Genomic DNA, 15,411 nt, shown 5'->3' with positions numbered 1-15,411 from the left:
ACGGACTGTTCTGGATTTTAATAAAGCTCATATTTAGATAGTGATGTAACAAAAACAATTAACTCAAGTTCATACAGCGATTCAGTAATCAGTGTGTGTGTGTTTGTGTGTGTGTGTGTGTGTGTGTGTGTGTACTAAACTGGAATTAATTCTCTGAATATTTTGCCCAGTGATACGTCTGTTGTTCCAAATTAGGAAGAGTTTGGATTTTGGAAGCCATTTGATGTACCTGAGTTTGTCTGGGTTCTCCAGTTTCCTCCCACAGTCCAAATATATGTGGATTAGATGCTGAATGTCCACCCTACACAGGGGTTTACTCCTAGTCTATAACTCTCTCTGTAGCTTTGGTTGGATGATTTCTTCAGTTACAATCCAAATCATCTCAATTTCAGGATCCTGCCTCCGGCAGGCGCTGCACGGTCTGCTCATTTGGCCTTATTTACACATAAACAAATTGAAACGGGGAGGCTTAATGTGAAACAAAGCGCTGGCTATTGATTTTGCATCAGACAGCGATACTAGAAAAAATAAATGCTAACTGGAGATTTGGGAAAACAACATTTTGGTTGTCTGCCTGTGAAGCCAATAATTCCTCAGGGCTCCCTTAAATTTTAAACAAAATGTTCTGTGAAACACACAACGGCTTTTTTAGTGTGCGTCTTTGTAGCTCGATAACTCCTTTGACAGAAACCTTATTATCAAGGGACCTGGGTGCATAAGAATCAATAAAAAATACAGGATTGAAAACTATGACATTTTAATTAAACTATATTTGCATACTTTTCAGTCTTCAGCCTGATGACAAGTATGTGACCATGTTTTCATATGGTTTAAATTTTTGTTTTGTTCAGTTAGCATTAATTTGAACAGCTAATCACTGTGGTCTAGTCTCTCATATGAATTACTCATATGAGTAAAGGAACAGAGCTTTATTTTCATACAAGAATCAAACACAGTCACTTTCATCATAATCATATCACTTGCTGATGTAGTCTTGGGTGTCTATGAATACATGTCAGCCCTGCCATGTTGATGCATGGACTTCACTAGACCTCCGAAGGTCTGTCAGTCGTCCTGAAAGTTGTGAGGTGGTGCATCCACATTCCACAGATGCTGCATTAGACTGAGATCTGAAGAATTTTAAGTCAGGATGTGTTGTTGTGATCCTTAAACCTTTTTGGCAGGGCATGTTATTCTGCTGAAAGATGGCATAGAGATCAGGGAATACCATTAGGGGTGTGCTTGCTCAGGAGCATTGAGTAGTTTGGGGGTACGCGGCAAAGTAATGAAGGGAAGGGCATTCCAGTCCGGTTGCCATGGGTTCTCAACGTAAGTTACAGTCACATGATGTAACAGAAATTGTGATTTAACAGACCAGGCAACCTTCTTCCATTGTTCAATGATCCAATTCTGGCAGCCACATGCTCATTGAAGGTGCTTTTGAAGCAGGGCACCCTGGTCAGTCTGCAGTTACGCCGCCTCATACACAACAAATCTTCATGCACTGTATGTTTCTATCAGGAAAAAACATGAACTTTGTTTTTTTATCACGCTAGCCATCAGTGAGCACTGGCTTTAATGCTTAGACTTTTAAACAAGGCTTATGTTGTGCCTGGATTCCCATTTTATTCTAAGAAGAGTTATGACTAGACTTACAATAAACTGGTAGAAACATAAGGAAGATTATTTGAAAAAGCATTATATAAGGAAGCTATTGCTCAGGAGGGATATTAGTGTGCTCTGACAGCTTTTTATATGTAGGACAGATGATATATATAGATAAAATAACCCTGAACAAAACCCACAAGAAAATATGATGGGAATAATTCATATCTCCAAAAGGTAAGCTGTGCCCAATGAAGGCCAATTCCATATCATCCAGTTCATCAAACGTGCATACTTCATTTTCAAGGTCACCCAGTGGATCATATCACTGCAACAGAGTCAAAGCAACATTAATCCTGCACGGGGGGGAAAGGAGTAAAGAATGAATATCCAGTGTGATGGAAAATAAAATTAAATCCGCTCAGGTTGACTCGTTCATGTGAATCAGCTGTTTCCTCTCCACTCCCATTCATTTTGCTCCATTTATGCTGAAGTGCCAGGGTCACATTTAGAAGTCTTGTGTAAAGTGTGCATTTTGTTGTTTTGTTCTCCTCGCACCCCCTTTTCTTGTCTGCTGAAGTGATCTTTGGGAAGGATGCTAATGATCACGAAGGACCTCATTACCATGAATATGGGTGACTCTGCACATGCTCAGTAATGCCCTGGTGAGCCAGAAATAGTCCTATCATGCGTACAGCGAGAGAGGAAAAAAAGTACTGTACTCATCTGAAATTCAAATGGCTCACTGCAAGTTATTCCAGTCCAAATTCCCAATTAATTTCATTTTCAGCATATAATGTATGTGCAGCATGCTGCTCCCATCTACGTTGGCAAAAAAACAAGGAATATTGCGAATTGCCCCTGAGCTTATGGTGGCATTAGCATTTCAAATTGAGTTATATGGTTAAACAAGCAGCGTTTCCGCTCTTGCCTCTATTTGCTGCAGTGCAATGTTATTTGTCTTGCATGCCCAAGTACATTTGCAGGGTAAAATCAGCACAGACCCTAATGGTGTTTTGCAGCACAGAAAAAAAAGCATTTTAAACAATCTGTGATAGCTAGGAATGTGCTAAAAATGTGTCACAACTCTTATGTAAGGTATAGCAATTTTATACATATGGAGCTGCAATCCATCAGCGGCTCTTTACAATTTGCGTTGTTCATCAGTGGTTATTTCCTGATTACACAAGCACTGCTGACCAAATATGATTTAGAGCAGTGGTATTGACATCCACTCTGACTGTGAGCGTTTGTGCCACCATTTCAGCGCTACCAGCCTCAATGTTTTTCACTGAAACCTTTGACAGCCCCACCCACCCCTGTCATTGCCAAATAAGCTGTAAAGAGTTGTGGAATAAAGGTATGTTGTTGACAAGGATTTTTGATTTTGACTTTTAAACACAACATAATATCTGACAGTATGAGTGGGTGTGGCACCATCTGGTTAATATAGCATGAAGAGAAGTGAAGCCCAAAACATGGCATTTGTTAGCATTTAAACAGGGCAATCAGGGGATTTAACATTCAGCATGAGAGAACGAGTATGAAAAACATCCCTTCCAAATTTGTGGAGACAAAAACATAACCAAATTAAATGAATAAATGTGGCTACATACATTTCACATTTGTCACAGTCAGGGCCAACCTCAGGGTTCATATAAGACACTCTGGTTTTCAAGATATTTCAAGATAACTTCAATCTGAATTAAACAGTGACAAGCACATTAAGAAATTGAATTAACCACTTTAATTGCAGAATGGCGGGTCCATTGGTCATAAACATTAAGCCAACAAACCCTTGCTTTTGGCAACAATTGGTCTAGAGCCTTAGACTAAAAGAAGGTAGGTGTGTCTAACAAAGTGTATATACCCACACGATCAATTCAACTATGATGCCCCCCCCCCCCCTTTATTTGGTGATAAGACTTCATGTCTTCCAAGACTAATAACAGAGGCTGAAATGGCCTCATCCTACCTCTCCTTAATCGTTCCACAGCCTGTCACAACAGAGCCTGGCATCAAAGGTAGCACATGAACACCAACCCACTCCTTACTCTCAGCCACCACTGATGCAATTATTACTGATATTAGGTTGTAATTGCATCCGAGATATATTTGGTGGAAAGCAAAAGATTTAATAGAATTCTGTTTTAATTTTGGGAGCCATTATGTTAAAGAAACTGAAATGACTATGAGAGACTGAAATTCTCCTATTAGCTTATCTGTACACAGATGTGGATCCATGAAGAAAAAACAGACAAAATGTAAAGCTACACAATTACATCTCTCAAACACTGATGTGTATTTAATTATAATGTTTTTTAGAAATTTTCCAGAAGTCTCCACGCTGATTCAGAACACTTCGCAAGTACTTGTCTCTGGTTATTTGATTGAAGTAGGCATTAGACTGGTGGCCCTGGGGTTTGTGAATAGTGGGTAGGGGTTAATAAAATATTGTTCTAAAAACTGTCATCATTCATCTTTGACTGTTAGTGAATAAGTAAAACACCAAACCTATTCTAACTCTATTCTACCCCGTAATCAGAAGGTTGCCGGTTCAAATCCCGATCCACCAAGGTGCCACTGAGCAAAGCACCGTCCCCACACACTGCTCCCCGGGCACCTGTCATGGCTGCCCACTGTGTACTCAGGGTGATGGGTTAAATGCAGAGGACAAATTTCACTGTGTGCTGTGCTGCTGTGTATGTGACAATCACTTTTAAAAAAAACATGCTCACATGCTGTACATTATCCGTATGTTAACAGCACAGTTTACAGTATTTTACGTTTGTTGTGTGTATGTCTAAATTAGGTTTGCTTTTGAGAGGGAAATATTTCTTTAGCCTGAGGGGTCCGTGGCCAGAAAAAAAGTTTAAGAATGACTGCACTCCATTAATCTTTTCAGATTAAGACAGGTTTGTCTTCAGTGACTGTGGTAACTAAAAATATGGATCCAAACTGCCAAGTACCAAATTTTAACCACCTTGCCCAGACTCAGAACATTGATGTTCAGTTCTTGACATTCTGTGTGTAAACAGCACTTGCTCTTGCTTTGCGCCAGGTTAAATCTGGGAATCGTTCTTTGACTACAGGCTCTCTTGACTGCCTGGCTGTGCTTAAAGCTACTTACTTCAAAGCACCCTGGCAACATTCTTTTTGTCCAGGGAACAGGTTTCTAGGATGATTCGCCAGCAGGAAGAGTTCTGTGATCCACAGCCAGTCGAGTAGCAGTTGCAGGCCAGCAGTTGGAAGATGCAGACAAAATATGCGATAATTAGAAGCAGTATATACTGAATACTAAACTTTCTGTTTAGTGCTCAGCTCCTCTCTATCTAGACCTTGACATTATTCAACACGCTACACATCACACCACAGCATAGCACATGGCCATGGAGTTAAATAATTTGGCATAGCATACTGTAGAATACCAGACCAGACAACGTGCTGGTGCTCTGGTACCACGGCACTCCACCCACAACGTCTTCAGTAATTCTTCCCTTATGTTTGTGTGTATTTGTTGCCTTTGCCCCCAGCCCTTGCCTGTTCTCCTGCAAGATATACATCAATGATTAATTTACTTTTCATGTTGAGCCATCGTGTCACATGTAACATGGTCAGTTCTTGTGTCATTAAAAACCCACTTGCACAGGAATGTACAAGAACATCACAACCCCACATCCCTTCAGACCACAGGCTTGTTCTTTGAGAGTGAGTGATGAAACTTGTATTGATTGTTCAGAAGTGTTTCAGAAAATAAAACACATTCATTTAATACATCTACTATGCTTATGAGCAATTTATGATTCAATAATTTTTTGTTGCTCAACAACCCTAATATATGTATCGTCTGTATTCTGTGTTTGAGAGAATAGAGAAGATGATATCTCAGGAGTATATCTAAGACATAGGTAAAAAAAAAACTTAAATAAAAAAGATTTACAATCAAGTGCAAAATAAAGAAATGAGAAATGAGAGAACGCATGGAGAACGCGTGGAGCACTGTGAGGAGGTTGTTTCTCGTTCTTGAGTCTCAGGCACCTCCGAGGAGAGGCAACAAGATCTGAGACTCCCCATCCGCAACCCCTCCCCGCTTCAAAGCACTCTCTCTTTTCTTTTTCAAGATAAGCGTGGTATCCCTGGTCTCCCACCTCCTGAATCAATTCTGAGCATAGGCAGTGAGAGAGCAAATTCGACATGAAGAGAGTTCATTCACCGGCTTTTTGCGTAGGAGTGCAAACAGGGACGAGGTGTCAGGAACGCGTCTTTGCCGCACGTAGGTTCCGCATCTCCGTTCTGACAGATACGAGAGATGAGAGTCTGGCGAGCCTGTGTGTTTACTACTGGGGTGACACCCAGTTTGCAATGGAAAAACCACTGAGCCTCTGTAAGACGTTTAATAAGAAAAGAACACCGAGCAGCAGGAACAATATAAGTGGAGGGCTTACAGGGGTGGGGGAACAACCCCATTTGACCTCTTTGCTCTGAAAGCAGTGGCATGGCAGTTCTTGGGTTGATCTAAAAGCCCTGAATTTCAGAGATTGTTCTTAAAGTGGGAGATATCAGTCTTCTGGTGTATGCGGCCAGAAAATTATGACCTTATGGTACGACGTGCATCTACTATTTGGGAGCCATGATCAAAGACAATCATGACAATTGCGATATAAACCTCAAACTCACCACTTTCCCATGCATGATCCCTGGTGTGTGTATGAAGGTGAACCCCCCCCCCACGTCTCTTTCATTCTTTTTACTGCTGATGGCACCGCGGCTCTGGAAATGCACGCCGCTATTGGAATGTGTCCTCTTGCCCTCCCCTGTCAGTAGTAATGTGCGTCAGATGGCTGCGTGCCACCAGCGGGCGTGGCAGGGGCAGTGGCTTCCTCAGAAGTCTGCGTCCACATCGAAAAGACGCTCTCATTACGATGTGCTGTATTCGAGGTGAGGGGGCTGCTGGGTTGTAGCGGTTGAGAGACCACAGGGACCTAATGATGTGACACCTTTCTGAAGCGTAGGTCACCCTCCACCTCGGTCTCATTAGAGAGACACCAGCTTTCTTCACAAACACACAAACCCACACACACACGCTCATAGTAACAGGTGGCAGAAGAATATATTTTGGTCCTACTCACGGTTGCACTCACACACATTCTTTATACCAACAGACTGTCATGTAATTCTTATTCAGAAAACCGGGGGCTCGATGACAATGACCTTAACAAGGGCCTGTGTTGGTCACCAAAGCACGGAGGACAGAGACACACACCACATCAGACACACCGTGGGCTCCGCACCTGTCGTTTACCAGCTCTGCCTTTATTAACCCCAAAGGTGGGGTTATCTCACCTCACGTCGGACCATAACTTCTGGTACTTCCAGCCTGCTGCCAAACGCTGCACTTGATCCTGATTGCTTGATATGCTGCCCGTGCTGATACTTGCCAAAATAATTCAAACTGCCATTGCTGGCTAACATATCACAACACCTAGACTGAAAGGCCGCTGGCCACTCGAAACGCCCCTGTGCAGTGTCAAGTAGTGCAGGTCAAAGGGAAAAATGATCAGATTACAAAATACAGATTTAAAAAATATCTATTACAATCAATCAGAATAGTGTCGGAGACGTGCAACACTACTTCTTATGATTTATGTTGTTGTCAGGCGGGGGGTCAAGAATGTCAATCATGGACATAAAAGTTTTATGGGCAGGGCAGAATGGACACAATTGCAGGACTGTGAAGCACGGGATTTACTAAATTCAATAGACCAAGGCACAGAAACACAGGTACGGCGCAGTGCTAAAATACCAATGACCGGACAGCAGGATGCATTTACGCACACAGACACAGGTGAAAAACAATCAGGTAATCAGGGAGACATTAGGCAAGCACAAAACTTGGACCCGGAGCACCCCACAAAGTCAAGTTTGTGACAAAAACAACTGAATTTGTGGTCTTCGACCAATGGAAATTCCATAGGGCCAATCGGCCTGTGTGCTATAAGCGCCATGCGAGTTTGCTGTTTCCACTGAAGAAGCTGTGACGACACCAGAACCAGCAGCATTGCACGGGAGAAGGTGTAATAGGGAAGCAGAGATGTGGGCACTAAACTTCCTGTATGCAGTCTTTCTATATAGAGGAGGGCATTCGAACTGAAGAAACATGATGTTGCATGACTGAACCTCCAGCGCCCCCCGGTGTCCTGGAGGTAAAAAACTACTGGGGTATCGCTCATTTCTCACTGTCATTTTGGCAGCTTGAATCATTCAGTAGCACTGTGCCATTTTTTTTGCCCTTTTATTCTGCAGGATGACTTCAAAATGCATTGTGACAGTTTAGCCCCTGGACATGTCCATATATATAACATCTACTCTAATATCCTGCTTCGTTCATTTTTTTTCTGGGAACAGGCCGCTCAGCGAGAGTGACGTTATGCATACAAACAGTTTTCCATCCACCCCCCTCAGGATCCATTCCGTTCCTGGGTTGTGTGATGCATCCCGCAGCTGATGGAGAGCTCAGCATGAGACACAGAGACCCCCTGACACTCACCGAAAGGCCCAGCAGTGACTATTACAATATATTACTTATATAGCCAGTAATTTAAATGAAGTGTTTGCCTGTATTTATCTTCTGTATGTCAAATGTGCTAATTTCTTTCTACCTGTCTGTCTGTCTGCCTGCGTGCATATTGTGCTGTTGTCAACCTGTATAACCCGTAAATGGAGCATAAGCCTCAATACAGATTTGAGACCACTCATGAGATTGCGCTCATATGGTTCTCCCACAATTGCGCTGCAAAATCCATCATGCATTGTGACCTGTTGGCTCGTCAACAACTGATATTGTATGAAAATCTGTCCATCCATACTTGTCATTGACTCTCTGTCTGTCTGTTTGTCTTTGGCCATCTGTCTGCCATTTCCACTAATCACAAGCTGTCTGCCATCCTTCCAGGTTTTATATTTCTCTGTCTGTCTGAGATGACCTCTGTCCGCATGTCTCATTTTCCTGTCTGTCCTTATATTTGTCTGTATGCCTGTCTCATTCTGTTCCAATCCTGTCCTGCAGGTCGGTTGTGCCTGCGCACTGACTCTCTCACTCATTGCCTCTATTAATATCTGTCTGACCATGCCTGCCTTTGATAGTCTACCGGTCTGTCTGCCTGTTTCCTCTCCCTCCCTAACCTTCCACCTTCCTCATCTCCTTTCTTTCACTTCTTTCTTTAATAAGGTGCACAGCCTGTGTTAATCAGCCCATCTCCTGGCCTTTTGTGTATTCTTCCATGAAATTAAAGGCGCTTTTTAAGCCACGGGTTTTTTAATCAGTCGGAGGCTGCGGTTGGAAAGTGCTGGAGTGTCAGAAGGCGGGTAGGTGACGCTGGCGTTAAAAAAAGAGGGGAAGGAGCCATCCTCTGTGAAGGAGTGCAGGATCGGGAGAACGTTCGCTGGGTGCGATAATGGGTGGATGTTTTTTGGGGTGCACCGAGGCAGAAAGCATCTGTAATTGTGCAAACGAGGTGGTTTCATCATATCTTGATTAAAAGCCACAGGTGCTGAGCGTGGGGGGTTGGAGAAGAGGGTGGCGTCACTCGTTCACCAAGTGAGAGCTTGGCTTGTTTACATTGCAAGGCTGGATAAATAGGATCATCCTAAGGTAGTTAATTAAATCCACTGACATTGCAGCAGCATAATGCTTTAGGAGCCACTGGAAGTCTTTTCAGGGTGCTTTACTGTAGGCTTCAGCCATAACTCATTACGGGATTTAAATGATAATTATAAGCAGATTAGAAAGACTGATTACCGCTGGATATTGTAAGCAGAATCTAATCGTGTAGGCTGTAATAGCCGGGCATTACCAGCACCGGTGATGAATATAAGGATGTGACGAACCCATTATGCACTGCTAGGGAAGGATCCCCACCCCCCCACCCCACCTCTTTAGGATCTTTCAGATTGTGCTGCGTGCTCAGAAGTGTAATCCCTGATTGTGGTGAGGGTAAAAATCTCCATTACGGCGTTGGACATGGTATTTCTCCCTTATCACCTGACAGCAGACCTGGAAAGGAGTGGCCCCACGTTCAGCACAGAAAAATGGTGTCTATCGGATTTGAGAAACTGAGTTGGGGGTATGAGGTTTAAAAAAAGAAAAAAAAAAGCCTGAAATAAGTCTGAGATGAAATACAAAATGCCCTCCGTTACAAGCTCTCAGAGACTGAATCGGGTGTATTTTCATTCACCTCTGAGGCTCGGCTAGAAGGATTTACCAACCCCTGCATTGTTATTTTTATGCGGTGGGCTTGTGTGAGCAGGAGAGCTGCCTTTATCTTCTCTGAGTGCTGGCTGTGTGTGCTTTCTGACCTGTAGATGGTAGTGTAATGCTGGGGTTGGAGTAAGAGAGAGGAATACATCTCTGGCTCTTTCTCCACATACATCTGTTGCCCTCTTCTCTGTGCGTCCGCCGCTGTCCCCCTCTTTTCCTTTTTCTTGCTGCGTGTTGCTCATCAGTATGCTCCTACACGCTTGTCTGTCTTACTGAGGGCTAAAGCCAAAGTTGCGGGATGGGATTGCCGATTTCATTTATTTTTATTTTCTTGTAAGGGGCTTGCGGTAGGGAAGGAGATTAAGTTCCAGGTAGGAGAGAAAGACGGACTCCGGCGATGGGCCACGGACCCTCCTAGCCACATGCCAGGGGTCAGCCGGCCCATCTGTCAGGTTTATGGGGGCTTGGTTAAAACCAGGCCACCTGCCGCTACATAAAGAGAGGGGAGGGCTCCTGCTGAAGTAATGTCTCCCTCTCTCTCTTTCTCTCTCTCCTGCTCAGCTCTGAGTAAAGGGATAGATGAAGGGCCCGGAGCGGCTCCGGAAGAATGCCTTTGCAATAGCAGATCTGAAAGTTTCGATTTTTCGCTGAATACAGATGAGACCTGGAGGTGTAGTCATGGGAGACATGGGCTTGCCTCTAGTTCTAGTTTTAGTTACAAACACACACTCATAAACAGCACCATCACAGAAACCTATAACTCTATATTTATTTTATTTAGTTTTTTACTATATCAGATTCAGAAATGGTATCTGCACAAAAAGAAGGAATGTGTACAGCAATTGATCTTTTCTTACAGCATTTTCGAGATTTTTCATATTTGTATAATTATAATATAGCCAGGACGCACAGGATGCACTCAGATGCAGTGTTTAATGAGTACTTTATTTTAATCACATTTAATATAATTTAATATCATCAATGTTATTACAAATTTAAAATAGGAACTTGTTATTATTGTTATTATTATTATTACTATTATTGCCAGCTAATTTAGTGAAAGGTCTCCTGTTCTCGCGAGTCTAAACGGGATCGCGTTTCCATAGTAACTGTAAACACACGTCTGACGGGGTTCCCGGTTCCGCGAGTTAGCAGCCAGCCAGATCAATACAGCCAGATATCAGCTGTTGAATATTGAGGCAGAAAGCTGTCGCCTCGAGGTAAGTTATGAGCTTTTACAAGTTTTTGCAGCGGTAACTTTGTGAACAATATAAAGTAATTAAAGTTAAAATCTTTTTAAACGGCCCTTTGCTATATAGTTGCTACGCGCGGTTAGTACCGTTGTAGTTTTTTTTTGCGTTATTTACCTTTTTTTGCCCCAGAATTGGACTATTCTTTAATTTAAACCATGATGATGTAGTTTAGCCATAAGGCATACATTGTGTTAATACTTATTTATTTCCCCTCTTCAGGTAAAAAGGACCTCAAGCGCAGTCATGGATTTGAACAAATTTGTTTTCATCCCTAGTAAACCAAAGTCCTTAAAGCTGAATGGCAGGTTTGTTACACGGTTTTGCTCTTTCATAGCACACTATCTGCTCTGCTAGTGCGCCTCCCTTCGCTCCATCCGCTGCGCTGTGACTGTTGCTTATAGGCTGTGCATGTAGCTGTCACTGTGAGGAGCTTGCACGGTCGCTTATCTCACTCAGCCCTCGGCCATCAACTTCCCTCTTCACACGCCTCTCGCTCCCTCTCAGGGACGGTGGCACTCACTGCGGCGTACGGCTTTTCTGACTAACGCACAGGGACAGGTGGTAGTGGCAGGCGGCGTGGGACAGCTTGACACAGTCAACGCAACACTTTGATTAATGCGGGTGTGCTGCCCCCAGGAACCTGCGTGAGCTCCGGATGGAGACGGTTCAGCTGGCCGAGGAGAACATGGAGATGGAGGGCCGTCTGAAGCAGCTCCGGGAGGACATGGGTCGCCAGAAGGAGGAGCGAGCGTGAGTAACAAATGACAAGTGAGCGAGTGAGCACAGTGGTGAAGGAGCATGTAGGCCAAAGTGAGAATGGCCTTTTTGTTTTGGCCAGTGGGCATGTCCCCGCAGATTCCTCCAAAGGTAATGTGGAGTGATCTTTTCAGAGCTCGAGGGAGAGCTGTAATCCTCAGATTACTGCCACTGCGTCGGAGGAAATTGAGTCACCGTGGCCTGCCTCTGGTCCTTGACATTGCACAGCTGCCTTGTTCATGTGCATCTGTACATAATTATATATATAATCATAATTATATATAAAAACACAAAAACACACTCTGACCTGTCAAAAGTCAAAAAGTAGATGTTGAGATAGAGCAAATTTGAAGAATCCATTACAAGAACTAGTATTTAGTATTTGTTGTAGCAGGAGAAGTATGTTTGATAAATCATTTTTACCTCCATGACTGCTTTGGTCATTTTTGTCACCATCAGAAACCACAACATGTGTATAATTTCATAGTCCAGTGTCTTTACTTTTGTTCTATAATGTGAAGAATACAAGACTCATAAATGAATAGGTGCATCCAAACTCTTGACTCTTGCTAGTGTTTGTGTGTGTGTGATTTTATGACAGGAGGTAAATCAAGTATACCACCCAGGAATTTTATTGTTGCACATTTTACAATCATGTTGTTAAGATTTGAACTGCAGAAAAGCTATAGAGGAGCCTTCATGTTCTAGGGTCATATATCAATGTATAACAGATATTTCACTTCTGATGTGGACTGATGGTGTGTTGCTGCGGCAAAGCAGAAGCACACACAAAACACACACACACACACACGCAGGCACCTACAGATCCGTGCTTGGTAAACACACTCTGTCATTATAAGCGAGTGCTGAAACGCCCACAAGAAGGGAAATGAACTTGCAGGCCGCGCTCATGTCTCTGTGTGCCACATATGTTTACCACAGATTGTATCATATATCACTGATACAGGCCACTGAACATGGATAATTGGATGAAGATGTCCGTGTGAATTCTTCGCCTAGTAGATATAATTAAAGACCAGTGCTTCTACATCGGTTTGGTTGGCCTGCGATTACAATCGCGTAAACGAAACCGCAGCTTGGCAGGATCAGTGGAAGTATATTACATCATAGACGTGAGGGATTAAATGCTATACCATACTGTCTAGCATAACAATATTCATGTTGCATAAAATGTTGTAATAATTATTGTTGAAATGTTATTTTGTGTTTTCATATATATTTTCCTATATGCATGATATGTGTCATGTCACGAGGGTGGCCATAGGACAAAGACATATGACAAGAATGTTAGGATCCAAGTCCAGGTTGCTTTATTGCAGACATGACAATATAAAGAGGGACATGAATCAAACGAACAACATTCAGGGTCAGTACTCTGGGAATGGGGAGTTTGGACACGGGGAGTGGGAAAGGCTAATACGGTAACGGGGGCAAGACACAGGGGACCAGGCTGTGACACTGGAGGCACATGCAGACAAGGATGGAAAGATGACCAACCTGGAAGGGAAACAGACAACGGTTAACTGAGACAGGGAAACACAGACGAACGTCACAGACACACAGACACCCACGTCCGCTCCACAGTGTGTCCATGCAGCAGGAATATCACAGTGGAGCAGGACTGAGGAAACCATCACTAGACCTAGACTGCGGTCAGATGTGTCCCCGCCAGCAGGGACCATTGACTTTGAACAAGTTACACAATTCACAATACCGGACCCAGAACACTGGACCCACAACACAAAGCAGGTATGAGCGGAAACAAGTGAAGGGGTGTGGCCTGCTCTCAGTGCCCCCCGGACCAGAGATCGTGACTCGGGAAGACTGACATTACAAAAGGCCCCTGTTGTGCATGAGCTTGGATTACGTAGTTTCTGGAGCAGATAGTGTCAGATCTCATTGTTATATTTACATCTACATTTACAGTATTTATCAGACGCCCTTATCCAGAGCGACTTACAACCAGTAGTTACAGGGACAGTCTCCCTGGAGCAACTTAGGGTTAAGTGTCTTGCTCAGGGACACAATGGTAGTAAGTGGGATTTGAACCCGGGTCTTCTGGTTCAAAGGTGAGTGTGTTACCCACTAGGCTACTACCACCCTACCTCCCATTGTTGATGGGAGAAATTGATAAGGAGCTCAGAGATGGCGGAATGTGGCCTTTTTTTTTGTTCAGTGTACAGAGAATGAGTTTCTCGCTGTGCAACATGCTGTTTGAGGCAAATATTTTTTGTAGTTCATGGTATTAAATGTCAAGACTGAAGTGAGATGTTTGCATTTCTCCACATTGTGAGAAGTAATTTGGAATGTATTGCAGAATCGAACCTCACCCCCCTCATATGTTTACAAGCCGAACAGAGATTTGGGCCAAGACTGTGGTATCATATGTTGGGAGTGATAGGTAGCCGTGATACGAGAAGCTGTGTGACTAGACAAACTGACCCAAGGATGTGGTGGTGTATATTACCAAGACAAATGAGCCTTAGGGCAAAGTGAGCCTTGGCACAATATAAATATATTCACATATAAATATGGTAATTTCTTCAGTCACTCTCATTAACAAAAACATATAATAATGTTATTACCTTCATCCAGGCAAATCAGTAGAAACATCTACTACCTGATGCGGCCTACTTATACTGCTGATGAAATTTGCAAGGCTGCGTTAGTAATTGTCCATCCTCAGTCCTTAATATTAAAAATATTAAGGGTCTGCAGGTGAATTTTATTTTTCTTTATTTTCACACCAAGTCAAGTCGTGAAGCCAAAGGCTTATAATGTACAGGGTGGGCCATTTATATGGATACACCTTAATAAAATGGGAATGGTTGGTGATATAACGTTTGTGGCACATTAGTATATGTGAGGGGGCAAATTTTTCAAGATAGGTGGTGACCATAGTGGCCATTTTGAAGTCGGCTATCTTGGATCCAACTTTTGTTTTTTCAATAGGAAGAGGGTCATGTGATACATCACATTTATTGGTAATTTCACAAGAAATGCTTGGTTTTAACGTAACTTTATTCTTTCATGAGTTATTTACAAGTTTCTGACAACTTATAAAATGTGTTCAATGTGCTGCCCATTGTGTTGGATTGTCAAGGTGTATCCATATAAATGGCCCACCCTGTACTTTATTAAACAGGTGATGCCACAGTTATGCTATTATTGTTCTTTCCTGCGGCCTTCTTGACTTGACATGAAGCACCAGGCCACCGATATTGCTCACTTCTCAGTACAGTACAGTTTATACCTGGCCAGGTTTAAAAACTCATTCATGACCTTGACCTGACCTGACCACTCATTAAAGACTTTTACTACCACAAAAAGAGCCTCAACCTCCCCATTCTCCACCAAAAAATCTGACTTAATGATCAAGGTGCACAGATTTGGAAATGGCCCTTTTATCCGCAAGGTCACAACTGCTCGCCTGTCACTTTAATAAAAGGCCGATATTCACTGGCGGAGACAAAGTTTTTAAAGACTCCAGTACGTGTGTATATCTGAGAGCAGCGTGAT

At 43.0% G+C, this 15,411-nt stretch overlaps 1 protein-coding gene across 3 annotated transcripts in view; it reads left to right on the top strand.

Annotated features, from left to right (window-relative positions):
- The first annotated feature begins 8,157 nt into the window (after positions 1-8,157).
- Positions 8,158-15,411, top strand: part of zbbx (zinc finger, B-box domain containing) — a 38,101-nt gene continuing 30,847 nt past the window's right edge. For 2 of the 3 annotated variants that reach the window (XM_028962123.1, XM_028962125.1), the window contains exons 1-3: positions 10,969-11,082; positions 11,335-11,420; positions 11,752-11,865. In XM_028962123.1, coding sequence (XP_028817956.1) covers positions 11,359-11,420; positions 11,752-11,865 — 176 coding nt within the window. In that variant the 5' untranslated portion in view covers positions 10,969-11,082; positions 11,335-11,358. Of the gene's footprint in view, positions 8,167-10,968; positions 11,083-11,334; positions 11,421-11,751; positions 11,866-15,411 lie in introns of those variants that run through there. The other variant, XM_028962124.1, reaches the window with a different exon arrangement.

Source organism: Denticeps clupeoides, chromosome 19 (assembly GCF_900700375.1).
Source record: "Denticeps clupeoides chromosome 19, fDenClu1.1, whole genome shotgun sequence".
NCBI classification, from domain to species: domain Eukaryota; kingdom Metazoa; phylum Chordata; class Actinopteri; order Clupeiformes; family Denticipitidae; genus Denticeps; species Denticeps clupeoides.
This window is presented reverse-complemented; position numbering and strand designations above follow the sequence as displayed.